The 20,625-nt window shown below is 39.7% G+C and overlaps 1 protein-coding gene across 1 annotated transcript in view; it reads right to left on the bottom strand.

The window, feature by feature from the left end:
- The window catches only part of RAPGEF5 (Rap guanine nucleotide exchange factor 5), a gene marked incomplete at both ends in the record, with an annotated part of 157,146 nt that overhangs the window by 115,768 nt on the left and 20,753 nt on the right, over positions 1 to 20,625 (bottom strand). Inside the window, 5 exons of the mRNA XM_080338516.1 lie at positions 329 to 395; positions 6,427 to 6,595; positions 7,973 to 8,094; positions 9,133 to 9,239; positions 10,366 to 10,416. Coding sequence (XP_080194642.1) covers positions 329 to 395; positions 6,427 to 6,595; positions 7,973 to 8,094; positions 9,133 to 9,239; positions 10,366 to 10,416 — 516 coding nt within the window. The remainder of the gene's footprint in view (positions 1 to 328; positions 396 to 6,426; positions 6,596 to 7,972; positions 8,095 to 9,132; positions 9,240 to 10,365; positions 10,417 to 20,625) is intronic.

The following is a 20,625-nucleotide window of genomic DNA, read 5'->3' as shown; positions in this document are numbered from 1 at the left end:
ATCATTGTCATCACACTGATGCTCACTTGAGCAAGAGGATCTGAATGTAAGCTACCTGGCAGAAAAATCACCATGATCCTCCAAACTGGTATCTCCTGGGCCATGAATAGCATAGATTACAAGAGAGCTGACTGCAGCTGTCCTTGCTTGTGCTAATTTTAATAGCTGTGAGATTGCACACTAAGACCTCAGTAAAGCTTCCTTCTTGCAGAGACAATAAGTAGTTTGCATTACAAACGCCTCCTCACTAAGTCTTTAGTTTGAAAGGATCCAAAACATGACAATATTTCAAACATGATCAGTACAAACTTTGATACAGTGACCTTACCGCAGAAGTGAGACGAGCAAGAATTTCAGCATTGGTTTCTGCTGTATCTTCTATTTTTTGATCAGGCCTTAAAAAAATAAAAATAAGATTTTATTATTTCTTTCATTCTGTTTCAACATCTTTTGGTTCCTGGAAAGCAAGGAACTATGTAGCCACAGGCAGTAATGTAAAAGGGCTTTTGAGATTCCACATTAAAATGATGACTGCAACATGACAATAATTAATTGTGTCAGTAGTGCCAGACTACACACTTTGTCCCCTGCTGTCAAGAACTCTTTTTATTGGACTAATGTAAAACAGTGAGGGAATTCTTCAAGTATAGAAATATCATGAAGAACTGAAGAATGCAGAACCCTCTTAAATCACAGTTTCTTATTTAAATGCATGTTTTGCTCTGCTAAAAGCACACTCCATCAACAGAGCAATGAGTCCTCCATCTGCCCAGAGCCACTTAGGTTTGCTAAGGTGTGGAGCAACACCTACAGAATACAAGCTCACATAGATAAAAGTACACAATATCAAAATCATTATGAGACACATTCAGTTTGATATTAAAAATGTGAAAATTAAAAGAATACATGTAAGAAGCCATAAATCAGCAAACTAAAGCAATGGCTGAGAACACTATTGACAGGTTCTGTTGACAGTAACTCACAAGACAGAGTACTTTGTGTTTTTGCAAAAATGGAACAGCACAGGAAGAACCTTTCTAGAAACTATCACAGAAGGCTAAGTGATGTGGAAAAAGCCACACAAAATCTGCTGTGGGCAGCACAGGGTAGGATTGGGTTTTTGCTTTAAAACAGTCTAATTCCCATCATTAAAATTTCTGCAAGCCTTTTGGAATGTTTATTGACAATTAGAAGAAAGATACCAATATGAGAGGGTTATTACTATGGGAAGAAGAAAAAGCTCTTGAAATCTTCACTTTTTATAGTTTTCAAGAAGTGTGGCATGCCAGCAAACTGAGCAGATATGCAAAACTGCAGCAGCTGTAATAAACATAAATCCCAGGTATTAGCACAAGCTTCTGTCTTTGACTTAATTATTTAATTTCTCATATGCCTCAATGTGTTTAGAGAGCTGACAACATATCTGTAATATGCAGCTGCTATATTATGGTTCTTACATCCAATGTCTGAAAAATTTCTTTTCCTGATTAAAAAAATTAAGGTCAAAGAGCACAGGATGACACATGCATTCATTTGGGGGCATAGTCAGATCAAAACAGTAATTCAAATTAGAAATCACATGTTTTCACAACTGCCTTTCCTATTCAAAGAAAAGTGTGATTTAACATTTCAAGTGTTATAAACAGCCCAAAAGAAATAAATGAATGCATTTTCATTTACAAAGATTGAATAAATCAATCTTTCTCTTTATAATTTGGAATGACATTAAAATAACTGACCTCTTTAGTTGTTTATGTTTCCCTACACATCTGATCTCTTCTGATCTCCCAGAACCAGGCTAGGACCTGATTCTTCTAAACTGGTGGCAAAAGATAGCAGCTTAGCAGACACAGCAACAGATGCAATCTATAAACGCATAACAGCATATAGCACAGCTATTTCCATCTTTGGCCTTTATCACTTCATCTTCTATTTAAAAATACTCCCAGTATTAATCTGCATATGACCATGGAATACTTTTGAAACCAGTAATATACTAAAAATTTTAATCAGATTTCCAGAATCAGAGAGGAAGAGTATATTGTGATTCCCAGGCTCATAGAAAAAAGTAAGAAAGACAGAATGGATACTGAGGAACAAAATCAGGACAGATATCAGCCTATTTTTTTCAAAAGAGGCCAGCTAAAACCTAGTAGGGCTGGTACCAAACAGGAGCTACAAAACCCAGGCAAACGAGCCCAACACTTATACAGCTCAGTGAACCGTGGGCTCAGCAATGCGTTAAGCAGAGGCTGATGCAGGGATGCTTGCCCTAGATCTGCGTGTAGACAGCTCAGGTCCAGCGTAATTATTAGTGTACAAGCAATGCAGATACACCCATGGTCCTGGGCCTGGACTTCAACTGTCCAATGTAGAATTACTACATGTGTGTCTACACTGGCTTTACAAACCATCTACAACGCCAATCAAAGATACCTGGATAGCTCAGAGCTGTTTGCATTCAGCAAAATCTTTCCAGAAGATCCGTAAGGCAGTAACTAAATGAACATCCTATCCCAGCTATTTGCATTAAAACTAAATTACTTCTAAGAGTGTTTACTTTTCTGAAATTAATAAAATGTAAATTATTTCTGGGTAGAAAACACTGAATGTAGTGTAACACTTCTGGAAATAACATGCAATATGAAATAAACAAAAAAAAATCCCACATTAAGATGTATTCAAATAATTTTTAAAAGAATGGGATACATTTCAATAGTCTAAGCTACTCAACACATTCTTGAAATGTTCATTGAGTTTACCAGTGCATCTGGGAATTAGGTGTTGTAACAAACACTCTCATTTACAAAGAAGGAAATAGAAACATACAAAGATGAAACAACTGATACAAAGCTATTGCAGTCACTGGAAAAGAATTCGGGAGGCATTGGACGAGAGCCTAAGTGATTGCCCAAGGCTGTAAGGAAGTTCATGGCACAGCTTTCAATATAGATCTTTTGTTTCCAGGTTATTGCAATATTCACTTATTTTCTATTCAAGTAGAATTAGCTGTGATTAACACAGGGTGTTTAATGACCCTCAGAGGTCTCCGCATGAGTCCCATCTCATCTGACAACATTTACTGTGGCCCAGTCCTGTGGAATACACATAAAAACATTAGCCTTCAGTTTAGTGTGAGCTGCTAATAATTTGCTGTGTCCCGTCTTGTTTTCCATGGTAGATTCCCACCAATGTCATGTTTAATGTAGGGAATTTTTCAAGGTCAAAAGGCAACAGGGAGCACTGTAAGTAGGGGAGAACCATAAGCATGTCTCAAGCTTCAGAACACTATTTACATTGTAGAACTTACTGTAGTATTATTTGGTAATACTGCTAATAACACTCAAGAAAAAACACAAATCCATCAAAAATCTCTACAGAAAGTTGAGGCCAGGCCACATTTCTTTAAACAGGGTTTCCAGAAGAACTGCTGAAGGAAATCCTGAGCTGCTACTGGCTACTCAGGTCTACAGACTCCTGGGAGAGCATATCCATGGTGCTCCACAGAGACCCACTGATGCACCCAGCAGTCCAGGCAAGCACGAGGCTGCTGCCCATCAGCTGCAGAGGAGACAGAGCTTGTCTGGCTCCCAGGACCACCAGGAGATGTCCAATATTGCCTTCTGGTGCAGGCAGTTGCTTCTGATTTCATAAAAAACAGGGAATCTAATTAATAAGGTAAGAATGTCTTTATCCCTATGTACATATGGAATTAATGCCATCAATGCAGATGTCCTGGTTTCAGCTGGGATAGAGGGTTTTTTTTTTCCTAGTAGCTGGTATAGTGCTATGTTTTGGATTCAGTATCAGAATAATGTTGATAATACACTGATGTTTTGGTTGTTGCTAAGGAATGTTTATACTAAGTCAAGGACTTTTCAGCAAGGAGGTTGGCAGTGCACAAAAAGCTGGGAGCAGACATAGCCAGGACAGTTGACCCAGACTGGCTAAAGGAATATTCCATACATGATGTCACAAAAGTCTATAAACTTGAGGAGGTGGCTGAGGGTCAGTGACTGCTGCTCCATAACTGGCTGGGTATCAGTCACCAGGTGGTGAGCAATTGCATTGTGCATCACTTGTTTTATTTATTATTATTTTCATTTTCTATCCTATTAAACTTTATTTTAACTCACAAGGTTTGCCTTTTTTTCTGATTCTCTCCCTGATCCCACTGCAGGGAAAAGAGAGTGAGCAAATTGTGGTGTGTGGTGTTTAGCTGCCTGCCAGGTTAAACCACAACAACAGACTATGAGAAAAACTAAGATCAAAAAAATGAACACAAAAAAGTTAAAGCACAAGAAAGACTATTCTTCTAATGGTACGCAAAACAGCTTACATATTTGCAAAAAGACAAACACTAACTGCAAAGAATGGGTTTTAGAATTGCGCTCTTTTTTTTTTTCACAAAAAATAGTATATGGGTTTATTTAACCTGGTCAGATAACTTCAACAAACACCTCATCACATCTATTCCCTTTCAGGTTGTGTTTTAGCAGCATCGAGCATGGAGAATTTTGAACCTGAAAAAGCATCCTTTCCCTTTAATATCACACTCCCTTGAGAATATACCATTATTTGAAATTCAATCCCTTCAATATATATTTTTTTAAAAAGCACCCTCACAATCTGACAGGTAAAACCTCCAGAAAATAATTCTTCAGTGACAGTGTTCCCAAAAGGAATCCAGCTTCAACTAAAATTTGAATAATGTGAGCAGGAAGGAGTTGGAAATGTACATTAATGAATAATTGTTCAATTTATGTGACAGGGATCATCCTCCACTAGAATTGACAGTTGCACTGAAATGATAAAACAGCAAAGCAGACTGTAAAATAGTGGTACTCTTTGCCAAGGTCAGCATGCAGGACATTTTTAACTCAAACCTAAAAAAATCTTCAATCCATTTTCCTATCCAACATCCTTCATGTAACACATCAATATGACCTATCTGTTCTGTCTTTTTGATTCAAAGCCTTTGTAAAAGTAGTCATAAACCATGAAAAGTGGCCTGATTGGCAGTGATAATGAGGAAAACCCCAGTTCCCACTGAAATCCAGATGAAATCACCCTGATATTTAAGGGAGAGCCAAAGTGCTTAGCACCAGGGTAGGCTGGAAGACAAGAATTTCTATTTGCAGAAATATTCAAAGGTTTTCTCCCATATGAGTCATCTGCTTAGAGGATCACATTCAGTCCCCTGCTCTAGCCAATTTGGGGTCCCCATCACTTGGCTACACTCACTCAAGCTGACCAAATAAATGCATTTTCAACAGAATCCCCACTCCAGCACTGCCAGTTTCTGGTTAGTGAGGGCAGTCAGCAACAAGGCAGGGAATCAAGTTTCTGCCCTAAGCCATGCAGAGAAACTATTGAGTTTGATTTTTTTTTTTTCTATCAGCTAAACTTGTCTGAATTTTAGAAGCTAAGCTTGAGACAGCATACAAGGACTTTGGGCTTTGTGCTCCTTTAAAATAGTTCCATTGGGCATTTATTTGAGACAACGTGTTTTTAAAATTTAGTATGTAGAGAAGGAAAGTACTTCCAGAAAAATGTTTTTCTCTTTGACATCAAAGAGAATAAATCCTACTACTGCTAGAGTAATCTTTCTCCACAGTATAAGTACCAGGTTTGAGGCTTCATCATGCCAGGGACAATGAAAGAATTTAACCAAACTTGTCTGTCCAGGCCAGCTACTGCAGTTTTGCCAAGGCACGAAGAGTCACAAGCCTCCAGATCTCTCACTGACAGCTTTTTCCTATAATCTGGCCTCCCTACTGTGGCACAAATGACTATAGTTTCCTTCTAGCTGCTCTAAATAGGCAACATTTAGACCGCAGTTGTATCAGCACAGGGGGTATGACAACATCCAATAGTCAGGTAGAAGAAGAGACATATAGGAAGTGAAACTCTTAAAAGGTATATTCTGAAAAAGGAATAGCAATATGAGACTACAGAGCTCTGGTGAACATGAAATAGCAACCTAAAAGCAGGTGACTGAAGCTACCACATTTCCACCCATCCTCTCTAGCCATCTGAGAGCTGATCCTGACGCAGGACAAGGGCATCTGATCTGCTAGCTAATCAGCTCCACAGCATGACAGCTGCCAGTTTTGTGCCAAAACCTCCAAATGTCAAAGGAGAACAAAAAAAAAAAAAAAAGCCACTTGCCCAAGTAATATAGCAACCTAGAGTCAGCAAGCTACTGCATAAGAACCACAATATACAAAAAAAAAGTCAAGTGCACTCACTTTTCTACCCACATTGACTTTCTCAGAAGAAAAGCCCATCTCTACAAAGCTTTTCAACCCTAAAAAGAAAGCTGACTCATTTGCACAGTGGTTTGGGGATAAACAGAGTCATTATAAGCCAGCAATTTATTAAATACTCAGGAAAAGTTGCAAACAGCCATACATGCGCACTTACAGGTTACACATGTCAATCCTGGGAGGAGACAGTGGCAGTAGTTGAAGTAGGAGTTTTACTCCATTCTTCCATCCTTCCTCTTTCTCAAATTCACAGAAAAGGTAGGTACATTCATCCGCTGAGAACTGGTAGAAGGCATGTGTGTCTTGAAAATAGACTTGTCTGTCCACTGTTAGAAAAAAATAACATTAGATATCCTTTAAACTAGTACTGTTTAAAGACTCTATGTCCACACTACATTCTATTTTGCACTTGACTTTAATGCTGACTTGCACCACCAGACAGGGCAAAAGGATTGCAAACTCAGCATAGAAGCAATCCTGCCCTCTCATATTAACTCAGTGCATCCAAACCAGACAAGCCCAAAACCTCAACTTTAGGATCTCCAGGCTGCTGAAATTCAAACATTAAGATTGCTGAGTATTTAAGCAATTTTGGATACAGTACAGAATCAGGGGATAGAAACCTTCCACTTGTCAGATTTCTAAGCATCAATTGCCATTGACTTCTAATCTGTTCTCGCTAGTGGTCAGGCACTAGTAAACAAAATTCAATAATGGGGATGTAGCCCATCATTATTGCAGTTTCTTCCTCAAATTCAGGGCTACTGGATCTGTAGATTAGAGCTGGGTAAGATACTGCACCCATACAAAAGTCATTGTCTTCCCTGGCATAACTGGGACTGCACTGGTGAATCGAAGGATAGGGTCCAAAGCTGGAAGCACAGGCTCCTGCTGGAGAGTCTTTCAACCCTTGATGAGCCTGCATGATCAGACATGCTGTCAGTGCAGCTGGAGCAGAAGAAAATCTTCAAGTATACTCTCTGTCTACATAAGCAATCTTCCATAACACCTCATCTCTTCACAAAGAGGAAAGGTAAGTGTCTAGCACAGACCCCAGGGCTGGGTATCTTCTGAGCTAAGCTACCTAAGTAGTCCCAGCTACAATGTAAAGTCCATCAGACTCCCAGAGGCTGGTTATCAATGTAATAGTCACCAACCACATAAACTGGACCTAACCCCTAAATTTGGTGGGGAAGGTGGGGACAGCTGGGCAGAACCTGGCATCACAGCCATCTCAAGGAGCTGAATCTTCTGTCTCATTCCATTGTAATCTAAAACTAAGAAAAACAGAGAGCGGAAGGGGAAATCACTAATTGCTAGAGAAGGCATCTGGCGAAGCCATGATCTGCAGTGACTAAACAGCTGTGGTTTTGTAAAAAACGTAAAAGAGCTTGAAGATTAAAAAAAAAAAAAATAGGCTGGAAAAGACATGCACACTGTGTGCAGCTTGGCAGTAGGCAATTACATTTGCAAAAGCAAAAAGAAAAAAAATGGCCAAAACAAGAGATTCATCTTTGGTATTTATGAAATGAAATGTCACAGAGGTGAACGTACCAAAGAGATGGTAAAATAAACAATTGTGAAGAAAAATGGATCAATCTGCATTTTTTTTCTTTCCTTCCTTCCTCTCCCATCAAAATGTGAGTCTTATCCTATGCAGAAGAAACTGAGAGCCTCTCTCATGAAGGGCTATCAAGACTGACCTGATAATATAATGCCCATATCCAGCAGGAGCTGCCACACTCCAACCGCTGTAGACCTGCACTTCACAAAAGGGCACTGCTCCAAAAGCCAGTCTACCAGTTCTGATCCAACACAGCTCCTCCTGAAAATAAGCAAAAACATAACTTCTTACACTACAGTGATGTTAAAATGTTCTTTTATCATAAAGAGCTTTTATAAAAAGCTATTAAAAGTGAATCCCTTTGTTCAGCAGGGCAAGCCTTTTGTCTAAATTACTGATTTTTGTAATCCTATTCACTTCAAGGGAAGAAATTATTCTGGCAAGTCTCAGGGGATGCCCTTAGTTACAACAAGGGAACTCATGTTAGATGAGTAAGTTCCCTTACATACCTAATTCATGCGGCACACTTTACAATATGTTATATTTTTGTCAATTTGTGCTGCATACAGAGAGTCATCCAAAGATGTAGAAGAGTTAAATAAAATCCAGCTTTTAGCCTCAGGATTTTTTCTTTCTGAGCGTAGGCATAAGCAATACGGCTACACAATGTATGCATAAGACCTTAAGTGTTGCTCTAGGATGTACTTCATCTTACACATTATTGGTAAACTTCTCTTTTTAAATCATATCTCTTTTCCTAAATATGGATATGAATGAATGGTGCTATAATAGAGACCTGTATACTTTGGCATAATTGAAAATAGGAGGAAGCACTTATACTGTAATGCAACACAAATGGAAAATTATTTCATTACAGAAATATTCCATAAATTACATGCAAAAATCACTGTGTAACTAAATCTTAGGAATCTAGTTTATGTCTTTTATAACTCCAGATCAGGGCTGAATTTACTACACTTTCTTTTCAACAACATAACAGACAAACACTATTGTATATGAAATCATAAGAAATTAAATTAATGGACATACAACCAGGCCACTGTTTCTTTCTGAAAACTGACAAAGTAACATAAGAAAATATATTAAAATACAGGAGTTTTTAAAGATTTATTTTTTTATTTTTTTATTTTTTTATTTTTTTAATTTTTTTTAAGATTTTTTGGTTCCTAGTAATGCACACCAAATCTGACTCTCAGAATTTACTCACTTGTCAAACCAGGGCATAGACAAATGCTAATAAAACCCATCTAGTTGATTAAAAATATGATCTCAGGTTACCTGCAAATGCCAGTAAGGTACACCCTGTCTTTAATCAGGTCAGACGCTTGTAGAGTAAAAATATTCCTGAGAGCTCTCCCAGCACAGGAAGAACTTTCTCCATAAATCTGAATGAAACAGAAATTGAAAACTATGACAAACAGGGATTTCCTCCTGCTGTAGTAAATTGCCTTGGCACTGCCCAGTCCCCTCCTGCTGAGCAATGCCTTCTCCCCAGCTAAACGACAAGCAAGCAGTCAAAGCCTCATAGGAAATGCACCCCAACTTCTGTCATACTCATTAGTATCATGGGTCACAGAGACCCTCGTGGGCTGGACTATTTTTACATTTGCTGCCTTAGAAAAGCAGAGATTTCACAATCCGTGAGCTTTAACTTTGAACAGACAAGTTCAAATGAAAATAAGTGTTTATCTAGTGAAGCAAGATGACTATATTAACCATTATAAGACCACACAAATAAAGTTAAATATTTTTCCATTTGTATTTAAGTTAAATAATTTAATACAAGCCTAATACATATTGAAACACCATTTCATAGTTTTTTTCTTTTTGTTCAGAAACATCTGAGGTATGCTATGATAGCTCCAGGTCAGTTCATCCATACCTTGCCAGGTGTCCAGAATGGACACAACTCTGACTTCCCCCATCCCTGATTCCTGCCTTATATTTCAAGCATGCAGATGAGTCTGTCAAAACAGGACCCAGTTCCAACTTCCATAAAACCACATTCCATCTGGACTCTCTCTACCTCCCTACTGACGAATTTAACTCAGGCTTCTATTGTGATGTTTCCTCACCATCCCAGTAAAATACATCAATGATACAAATAACTAACTTGAAAGAAAAACAATGCTGTGGATTCACCTTGTTTGTTTGTTTGTTTCCTATGTTTGGGAATCTTTCAAGGAATATAGAATTGTCCTGAGACAATAAAGTCTTATGAGATGCAAAAATATAGCTTCCAAATATTGCAAAACTAATCCAAATGTTGGCAATCATTTACACAGCTGGGAAGCGTGTACACATTGTAATTCACAATAATTCAGTTTACAAATTGAGTAATAGAAGTAGACAATTTCTAACACACACAAATGATAACTTGTCAGCTAGATTTAACTGCAGGCCACATTCATAAGTGTCTTCAAAGGTATCATTAAGAGGTTGAACCAAAGCAAAACGATTCCTAGTATGTTGGTCAACAAAACAGAATTAAAAAGGAAGCTTGAAAAGTACCTTGTTTGAAGGAGTTTCCAAATAGGGATTTGAAATTCTTCTAGACAGGGTCTGTAAGACAATTTGGTAAAGCTTTAGTTTTGTTCTAGTTTTTGAATGAAAAAAAAAAAAATAAAAAAAATTTAAAATAAAATAAAATAAAATAAAATAGAAAAGTAGCAGCAATCTAGGTCTTTTAGCTACTGAGATCTAAATAAAAAGAATTTATCAAGTCATCTAAGTAGTCTAACTGAAGTCTTCAAATTTTTATTTTTTCAAAAAGTTTTGGTAAACTCAGTTCTGTGCTGCTTACTACTTTCATTCTCTATCTGGAAAATGTGAGCAAGGAGGAGGCAAAGTCTCTAGGCAATACACAATTATTTTGGCCAGGAAAGACCAGAAATGACTGTGTAGAATTTAAAGATAAACTTTAAAAAAGCTAGATGAAAAGACAGTATTGTTATGAACTCAACATTAAAAGCAGCATGTACTAGAGGGAGAAAATGTAATTACACATGCTCTAATACCTCTTAAAGCAAAGTTTATCAACTCAGTAAAGACACCTCAGGGTCACAGAACTCTTCACAAGGAAGACCACTCTTCTAAATTAAATTCTTAACTGTAGTTTGAAAAAGTATAAGGATAAACGGGGAAGAAAAAGGTGACCAGCAGGGAGGTAACACTACTCTAATATAGACCAGCATTATCTCTGCCATGCCACATAGTGCACTGGTAACAGCATCTCCAAAAATGGACACTCCAATGTTAGAGGGCATTCAGACAATAGTAATAGGAATAATAAAGGATTTGGATAAATTTTAATATGAGAAGAGACAGAAAAGACTGTGACTATTTACCTTACAAAGGAGAGATTACGGGAGACATAATGCAACTATACAAAATTAATGAAATGGCACAGAGAAAGACAGACTTTCTCTGCTCTCTTTTATGTAACATGAGAATAACCAATCACTCAATTAAGTCAGAGAGGGTTCATATTTGAGGACATAAGGAGGAAAATTACATATAACTCTTCACAGCAGGGAAATGAGATGCCAAAACCTTACTGCTGATCAATAAAGACTGAGCATTTAAAGTTACAAAATTATCAGTTAGCCAGAACTCTGGAAGGCAGATAGAGACAGGATAAACATCTCTACAAGAGTGAGGTTACCTCACCACCATACTTCCATATTGTGTCAGTGTTAAAAGACAATATATTGTCTACTCTGATGCTTACTGTCAACTTCTATCTTAATACAAGCCATACAAGAGACAAATAAACATTGCCTAAAAGAAGCCTGGAAGGGGAACAAAAAATGTGCAGGTGCACTGGCAGCACAATGGGAGGCAATGCAGGCAACATAATTAATTCCTCACTTTGAGAAGGATCCAATTCACACTTTGTATACTGTAATCATAAAAAAATCATCCTCCACAGCTCAGAAGAATTAGAGACCCCATATTTCTTCTTACTGTATTTTTAGAAAGGGAAGGGAAGTGACAAGAAATTGCAGAAGCGTCTAATGCTGTTTACCCTTCCATGCACATCACAAATGTTAATGTAGTTCCACGCATAACAGTAGGTCCATATGAAAATACTATAACATAAAAGCTTCATTCCCCTCACCCATATCTAACAAACATGCCGTAGAGTATATAACATTGCCTCAGATCCCACTTACTCTTCCAAGCCAGCGCATCATTAACACCTCAGTTCTGCAGCAGCCCTTCATACCAATGCTTCACTTGGTTTCTGTCCAAGTATTTCGTTCAACCAGCCTCACTCCCTGCAGCAGCACAGCTGAAGCTCGTACATTGATTTTCCCCTTCCCCACCCCATTCCCAGGCTGGGGCTAATGACGTTATCATCAGCAAACTAATGCCAGAGGTGTTGGTGAGAACTGCAGCCCCTGGCATGGCACTGGCCTGGTCCCTGGCACTCACGACAGCTGAGCATCAGCCAGGGCAAATACCACTACTGCATGGTGTAGTTACATGGCAGCATAAGACCAAACTCAGTAAAGCAAGACTGGAAGTAGAGTTACAGTGTCTCAGTAAGTTAAACCAGCTCTCAGAGGGTTCAGAAAGCTCCAGAGGCAACATGAAGGAAAAGGCTGGATAAAAGAGTTGGGAGGAGGGACGAGGAGAAGGAGAGCAGAGGAAGGCTGAAGCAGAGGTCCCATGCTAGGCAGCAGGGAGCCGAACCAGCTCAGCAACAGAGGGAACCCCACAAAACAGGATCAAGCCAGCTGCAGGTCCCCGGGACACAATGTCCTTGTGGCAGAATGCGAACTCCCCTCTCTCCCCCTCCCTCCTTCAGTATGGAAGGAGTAGGCACATCTCCCTCTCTCTCTGACTTGAGGCTAACAGCTTCTTTTGTTTGGCCTCAGAGCACCCTGGCCAGGGCCATTAGGAGAAGGGAGTGCCGAGGCGCCACTGAGCCGCTGGGCACCTGCGGCCAGTGGGGGGGATGTTTGGAGGCTTCAGGGGCACCCACAGCCAGTGTGGGGGTGCAGAGAACCTTCTAGAATGCCTACAGTCAGATCTGATCAGCCAAAACAAAAATGGGATTCTCGTCGAGACTCCGCCCATTGTCGCGGGTCTCTCGGAGCACGAGCAAGATGCTGCCGTTGAGACCCCCCTCCCCGGGATGGAGACTCTGCTTGCCTTGCCGCCACGGGCGTGAGTAAAACTTCTTGCAGGATTGTGAGTATATTTATACTTTTCATGCACATATGCACGTGTAACTTTCTGTGCTCAATACAAGCACGTGTAAAATTAATCCTCGTAGAATCGCGGGTGTATTTTCCTTCCGTGCACATTTGCACGTATAACTTTCAGTGCACATTTGCATGCGTACTTTCCGTGCTTAATACAAGCACGTGTACTTTCCGTGCACATTTGCACGTGTAACTTTCCGTGCTCAATACGAGCACATGTATAAATTATTTCCTTGCACAGTCGCGAGTGTATTTTCCTCCCGTGCTTCCACATAAGCACGTGTAATATTCCGTGCACACTTGCACGTGTAAGTAAATTTACCTTCGCGGGATTGCGAGTGTATTATAAATTTACCCTCGCGGAATCGCGAGTGTACACTTTCCGTATCCACTACGAGTACGTATATCTCTTTAAAAATAATCGCGCACCGTGTTCAGGCAAGTGTGTATTCGTCTCGGACTCAGGGCTGGCTCCGGCATTGTTTTGAGTGAAGCCACGTGCATGCACACCGTGGACTGCCTGTTGTATTAGTTGCTGCCCCTTAATAATTTTCCTCAACTGATATCCAAACCTTTATTTAAGTCACTTTGGAGTGCTAAAACCCTGTTTCTCACCAGTTTAATAAAAGTTGTTTTGGACCCTGTTGTCCCTTAAACTAACCTCGGGGTACCTCCGTGACAGTCCTCCCAGTAATATCTTGGGTTGTGGTTCCTACTTCTGCATTACTTTCAGGTGAAGCTGGTACTCTGACACTTTGGCTTATCACAACAGATATGGAGCAGGGACTGGGTCAAAATATCCCACCCTCCAGGGACTATGGCCTCAGCCACCAAGACAACTGGTGTTGCTTAGGCAGCACATCAACACTAATTACTTCATATGAAGTGCAAAAAGCACCAAGCAGTAAAATTTCCATTTTCAACTCAAAACAAAACATTTTATTTGGCTGCACTTACTAACCCACCCCACACAACAGCACACACACACATAGCAAAAGAAGGAGGAGGTTCATAAGAGCACAGACAAAATGTCCATGATGGAAGCATCCCCTTTCCTCCAGACAACAGAAGACCTGGCTTTAATTCCCGCTTCAGGAAAACTGAACTCATGTTGCCCACTTTGGCATGTGCCTGGCTGTCAGATGATGGCTGGAGCTATGAATTACTTCTAAGGAATCTGCAAAAGATGACTAAGGCTGAAAACTAGTAGAGTGGGGAAAAAAAAAAAAAGAAAAAGGCCTTCTAGTTTGCCTTTCAAATCACACAGTGCTAGCTCTGCAGCAGGGGAGAGAGAAGGAATTCACAGCCCTGAAATGGGAGAAGGGATGACAGGACAACAGCTTCAGTTGGTGACAACATGAACCTGTTTCAGCTTGGAGCAAGCATGACACATCGGAGAGCCTAGGAGAGTATATTCCTGCATGTCATGCAGGAATCTACATACACAAAATTTCCACAAATACAAGAAAATGGAAATAGCATACCAGAAAATAAAAGTGGAAGTGGCATTCTGGACTAGAAAAAAAATGATCTTTCCTGTTGATGCTATTGCAGCCTGTGTAATGTTGAAACATTCACTGCAGTTAGGCTGAAATTCATACCAAATTTTAGGAGTTTATGTCCTTGCTTTTTTTTTTTTTAAATCTCATCTCAATAAATATTTAGCTAGGATGAAATCCTTTCATTTTGTGTTACTGAGCATACCTCTGCTCAATAGACTCTAGTTTGGCTGTTAGGGACAAACTGGGCAGTCGCCTTCCAGACAGAGGAAAAAGGAGTGGATGGGAGGTCCAGGCTTTGTTTGAAAACCCCAACGATTGGACTGCCATTTGGGGGAAGCATCATTCCACCCTGAAGGTATTTGGTAAATATAGGATACTCCTCCCGAATGATTTTGACACACACACCCCTCAATTCAAAATACATTTGCAAATAACTCTGAGAATAAGCCAAAATGTGCTTTTAAAGCAAATTCATTAGTCATTAAGCAAACAACTCATCTTTCATGAAAATCACCTTGGAACAGCTATAGCAGCCCATGCCAAGTACTGCTTTCCAGGCACAGCCACCTCAGCTTCTCCCCATGCCGCTTCACCAGCTTGAGGAGAAGCTTTGCCAAACCATGTGTCAGAGAGGAGATGGGGATAGAATCAGAGAATCATTGGAAAAGACCTTTAAGATAATTGAGTCCAACCGTAAACCTAACACTGCCAAGTCCACCTCTAAATCACATCCCTAAGCACGACATCAACGCATCTTTTAAACACCTCCAGGGATGGTGACTCCACCACTTCCCTGGGCAGACTGTTCCAATGCCTGACAACAGTGAAGAAGTTTTCCCTAATATCCAATTTAAACCTTCCCTGGTGTAACTTGAGGCCGTTTCCTCTTGTCCTATTACTTGCTACTTTGGAAAAGAGACAAGCACCCACCGCTCTACAACCTCCTTTCAGGTAGCTGTAGAGGGTGAGAAGGTCTCCTCAGCCTCCTCCAGGCTAAACAGCCCCAGTTTCCTCAGCTGCTCCTCATAAGAACTGTGCTCAAGACCCTTCACCAGTTTTGTTGCTCTTCATGTGGCAGCACATATGGTCCTGGGACAGGAGACCATACAAGAAGTAGATCCACAGTGCTGGGTGTCCTCCAGGAGGGCTCTCCCACCACACATGAGTAGGTGTACATAGGTGGCTTCAGCTTTTCTGCTGGGGATACAGGAAGAAAGAAGCAGGGAGCTGGTGCCTTGGGTTGGGTGATCAGGAGCATGAAGTATGAACATGGCATGAGGATAGCATCCTAGGTTGGGGACAAGACTTGCATGTGACAGAAGAGGACATTTGGGATAGGTGGTCCAGGAAAAGGTTTTGGAATAGGACTGCTAGGATCCAAGCCTGCATACACTGTGGATAATTTAGTCTGAAATTGGGAAAAATTATAAAGAAGTTTACTGTGCTATTTAAAACTGCTCAAAATATGGGGTGTAGGGCAATGGTGTTTAAAGAATGGAAGGATTAGAATAATCCTTGCATGTGACCAGCAAGTAATTTAAAACGATCAGAAGGAAATACTTCTTTACAATCCATATGACCAGCTCATGGAATCATTAGCCAAAGAATCAAATACTCCAGCTAGACTTTTAGAAACAGTAGCTAATTCAATGTCTGATACTACTAAGCAACATCTATATCTGGGTTTAAATTAGTAGTGCCTCAACGGGACAAGTATTTTTAAGCAAGTGGAGCATCTCTGCCATTATTTAAAGCTAAGCATGCAAAGACATTGATGATAATAGTTTAGTATATGAGCACAAACTGATTTTTGAAAGGTCTGGAAAGAAATTCCACCACAACATAATACAGAACAAAAAAAGTGTACTAATGAAGGCACAGTTTGGTCTCCATTGGAAAGATCAAGCCTTACCTTACTGTGAGATACCAAGCTAGTTCTTTACTCAGCAGAGTATTGAACTGGCTCCTCTATAGCAACTCCTTATGTGTTTACTACAATCTGGTTAATGTTCTAATCAAGGGCTAAAGATACTGTGGAGCATGTTTTCAGTCATACCTTTTGGATATAAACTTGAATATCCTTCACATTTTTAGATCTGTGATTTTCCTTTGGCCTCATACCAGCTTTACAGGATGACTTGCCTACAAGTTGCTTGTTCTTTGCCTCCTGCCCAAGCTGTTCCAACAACTGCTGATATTTCTGCCATTGCCAGCACTGCAGTCACAGTAGCATCAGCAGTGCTCCGTACATCTGCTAGCAATTTAATCTCCATCAATGCTCAGAAAGAAACAAAGCAAGAGTGCTTCGAGCTCCAGTTCAAGTGTTTTGTTCAGCTGGGATTTAGCACAGCGGTAGAAGCCAGCAACCTGTCTACACTAAAAGTCACATTGTAACACTACAGAAGAGGCCATAGAAATTGTAGGAAAATAATAATACAAATATGGGATGCAAATGTTTTGCCTTTCTTCTAAGAGCTTCTGATATTCCCCTGCAGTTAACAACAAAACAAAACAAAAAAAGCTTTGGCAAAGATAGGGAAGAAAATTTTTTTATTAATCAAGATTGTCCTTTTTAAAATTAAAAGAATGATAAAAGGCAGAATCAGAGTTCTTCCTCCCAAAAAATTATTTAAGCTTCCACTCCAAGTTTTTCAAATAAATAGGTTTTTAACTGGGTGTGTTACCAAAAAAATCGAGCATAACGCCACATTGAGTTTGCAATGTACAAACTTCACCAGTTTTCTGTTTACAACACACTCCTCAGTATCTGTTTGATCAGGGCTTAATTTGCAAATATGCCCATGATCAAAACCACACTGCTGGGCAGTTCTAGGAACATTTTTGCATACAAATGAAAGAAAACAGTTGTTTGTAGTTTCAGGGCACTATCACTATGTCCCTAAAAATTCAGCATAGCACTTGGGCATTTCAAATTGGATTACTCAGTGTACTTAAAATTAAGCAAATGCTTCAGTGCTGTGCTCTATCAGGGCTTATTCCCTAAATATAAATAACCTGGAAAAAAAAATCATCTCATTTTGAAATGCATGTGGAGTAGCAAAGACTACCTGGTAATGAGATCATTTCTATTCCCTGACAGGGGGATTTCTGCAACTACTCAACACCTGAATCCTAAATCGGCTAATGTGACCACAAAGGACTTTATATATTCAGACAGATTTCCAACAAGCATTTAAGCATCCAAGCCTAAAATACACATTCACAAGTATTCATGCCGGAAACTTCCAACCGTGTGAGACAGTGTATGGAAAAGGACCACAAATAAAGCTGAATCCAAATCCACTCTCAAAACCGATTTGTTTGTGCTTTTCTTTCTTTACTAATCATTCAATTCTAACAATACAGTGGCTCAGGAAAAATTTTAAAAATCTACCAAGGGTATTTACTTAATTTCCCTCAGGTTTCTCTCCCACTCCCTGCACAAATCAAAAAGTAATTATTTTTTTCCTAGACAGATTTCTTTCTCTCATTACGAACCATGACAATGATAATGCTGTAAGAGCAAGAGAAACCACTGCAACTATTACAACTGAAGGAAGCCTCTGATTTTTTTTCTTCAAAAAGGTTTGCTGGAGTTACTAAAAGCAACCAGCTACAATAATTAGAGAATTTCCACTCCAGCCCTGATCTGAACATGAATCTTGGAACAAAGCTGAGCTGTACCTGCCCGACATACCCTCCTCCACCTGCAACACAAGAAGGCAGCAATTTCTGCAGGACTAAATGATCATTTATTCCCAGTGCTTAGTCATGCCAGGCAAGCAGTGGGGGCAGGGAAAGAAAATTACTGAACAATTTACCTTATCACTTGCCCACCTTCAAATTTTTGCATTTCACATCTCTTGTTACTGTCTAAATTATGGGGGTTTTAAGCAGAAATAAGATATAGGTGCTGTGTTTAGCATCTGAAATGCTATCGTTGTTTAAGGGTGGCTGAATATAGAGAGAGTGCTGTCATGAATCCCAATCCGTTTCCATGTGGCAGCAGATTTTTCCTCGTGGTTGCTAAGGCACAGCAAGCAGAGTTGGTTGGGAAGCTAGCTGACTTTCAGCAGATATCATTCATATGAAACCGTACAATATGCCTGACTTTCTGCCAAATAATATTCATAACAAACAACCTTCCCCCACTGCTCCTCTCAAAACCTGCTGTCAGAATTTATGGATAACAAAGAATAAGTATTATAATGGAACAGTTCTCTCCATTAATACTTATTTAAGATTAAATATAAAACTCTTTATAACGGAAAGACAGATCCAACTTGACATTCCCCTGATAATCTTAAACTTCATACGCTTAGGTGTAGCATAAAAAGATCAAAAGCTGTAAAACAGAGAAACCTGTATTTAGCAGAGCTCACAATGTAGGATTCCCAGGTGAGCCTGTAAAGCTCTCTGGAGGCACCAAATGGGTCATTAGTGAAAGGAAACCGAAGAGTGTATTCTCACCTGCTTTCTGTATAACAAGAACTTGCAAGGAATCTGAATAAGTTATTTCACAAAACAGAAACCCACTGCTCATGGTTCATTCACATCTGCCCCAAAACAGAAAGGGAGCTGTGAAGAAAATGGCAGCTCTTTATAAAGACAGGTGATGCTTTTTTGGTTCAAAGACTCTTTTTTGAGATTATGACAGTCAGGAAAGCAAAGCATTTAGAAGAATTTCTGTGTTTTCCAGTACCTACCAAACTAAATAGGGCTGAATAGGTTTATGCTTGGAACAAAATTTCTTTTTCTTAGTTAATCTGGCATATACTAGCCACTTTTAAAGTCTCCATAGCCTAGCAAGAAGCATAATTTAGTGCACAAGAGCAAATTTTGTTTGAAATGCCCTTTCCTTTACCCAAAAGGAGTTAAGAATAGAAAAAAAAGTATTACAGAATAAAATATGGCAGGACTGGCTGGTTGCTCTCCCCCCTCTTCCCCAGCCCTATCACTGGGGAAAAGCCGTGGATAAATCCAGCTTTGGGAAGGCACCAACACAGGCCTGAACATCCTCTGTACGTACCCTGTGCTGTGGCATCTTGACACTGAAACCAACTCAGTTTGAGAGAAAGACAGGACTGGTGAACTGGCAGAGGAGATGCCTGGGTTAGAAGAACTTTCCATTCCTTAAAAACAGATGACCATCACTCTCCTGCTAATGATGCCTTTCCACAACCCAGTTGAAGTATCATAAAATGAGGCTGCTGAAAGCAGGTTGTGTCCACCTCCAGCTGCACCTTCCTATCCCCACTGCTCTTCTGCTTTGTAGAGCCATGCGTGGGTGTAAAGCCACGTCCTGAACAAACCTCAAGGACCGACAACTTTGCACCAGCTTGTTAAATAATGATTCATTTTAACTGTGATTATTTCCCTCCACCAGGGCACTGGGGAGCCATACAAGCCCCATTGCTCACCAGGCAGGTGGCAGGGGCACAGGCCAGAGCAGTGGGACACGGAGGAAGCATGCATTTAATTTATGATGAATTGAAACAATCCAAGGAATGATGGCATAAAACACATCTAATAAACCCTCAGTGTCTCTGTCAACATAAAAAGTTAACTACACTCACAAAAAATGACAAGACAAAATGCAAATGTGTCAGTAATGGGGAAGTTCACCTCCCACCTTCATATTCATGTAAGTGCATCAGTTTAAGTAAAACAGAAATTCCACCTGATTTAACTCCATAGATCAATTGTAGACTACATGTGCTACAGCCATAGTTAACAATATAGAAAGAGAGCTTAAATAGGTTTTTTATTCTCTTTGTTAGAAAAACATTATAGATGTTTTTAACTCATATGCTCATACAATGTTTGCAGTGAGAGTTCATTAAATATGAAAATAAGAAAGAATCCGAATTTTACTGCTTTTTATCATCCTTTATAAAACATTGAAATATGCAGAGTACACTAACTGACTATTCATGTTCCTTCATTAATCTAACTTTATTGCCCTAGTTTGCCATTTCAGCCATACCTTTCCTAATTCTACCTTAAAAGCTTCCGAATGCATTTCACTCCTCCTGGCTGTCAGCAACATTTCACCC

This window comes from Nesoenas mayeri (genome assembly GCF_963082525.1).
Source record: "Nesoenas mayeri genome assembly, chromosome: 2".
NCBI classification, from domain to species: Eukaryota; Metazoa; Chordata; class Aves; order Columbiformes; family Columbidae; genus Nesoenas; species Nesoenas mayeri.
This window is presented reverse-complemented; position numbering and strand designations above follow the sequence as displayed.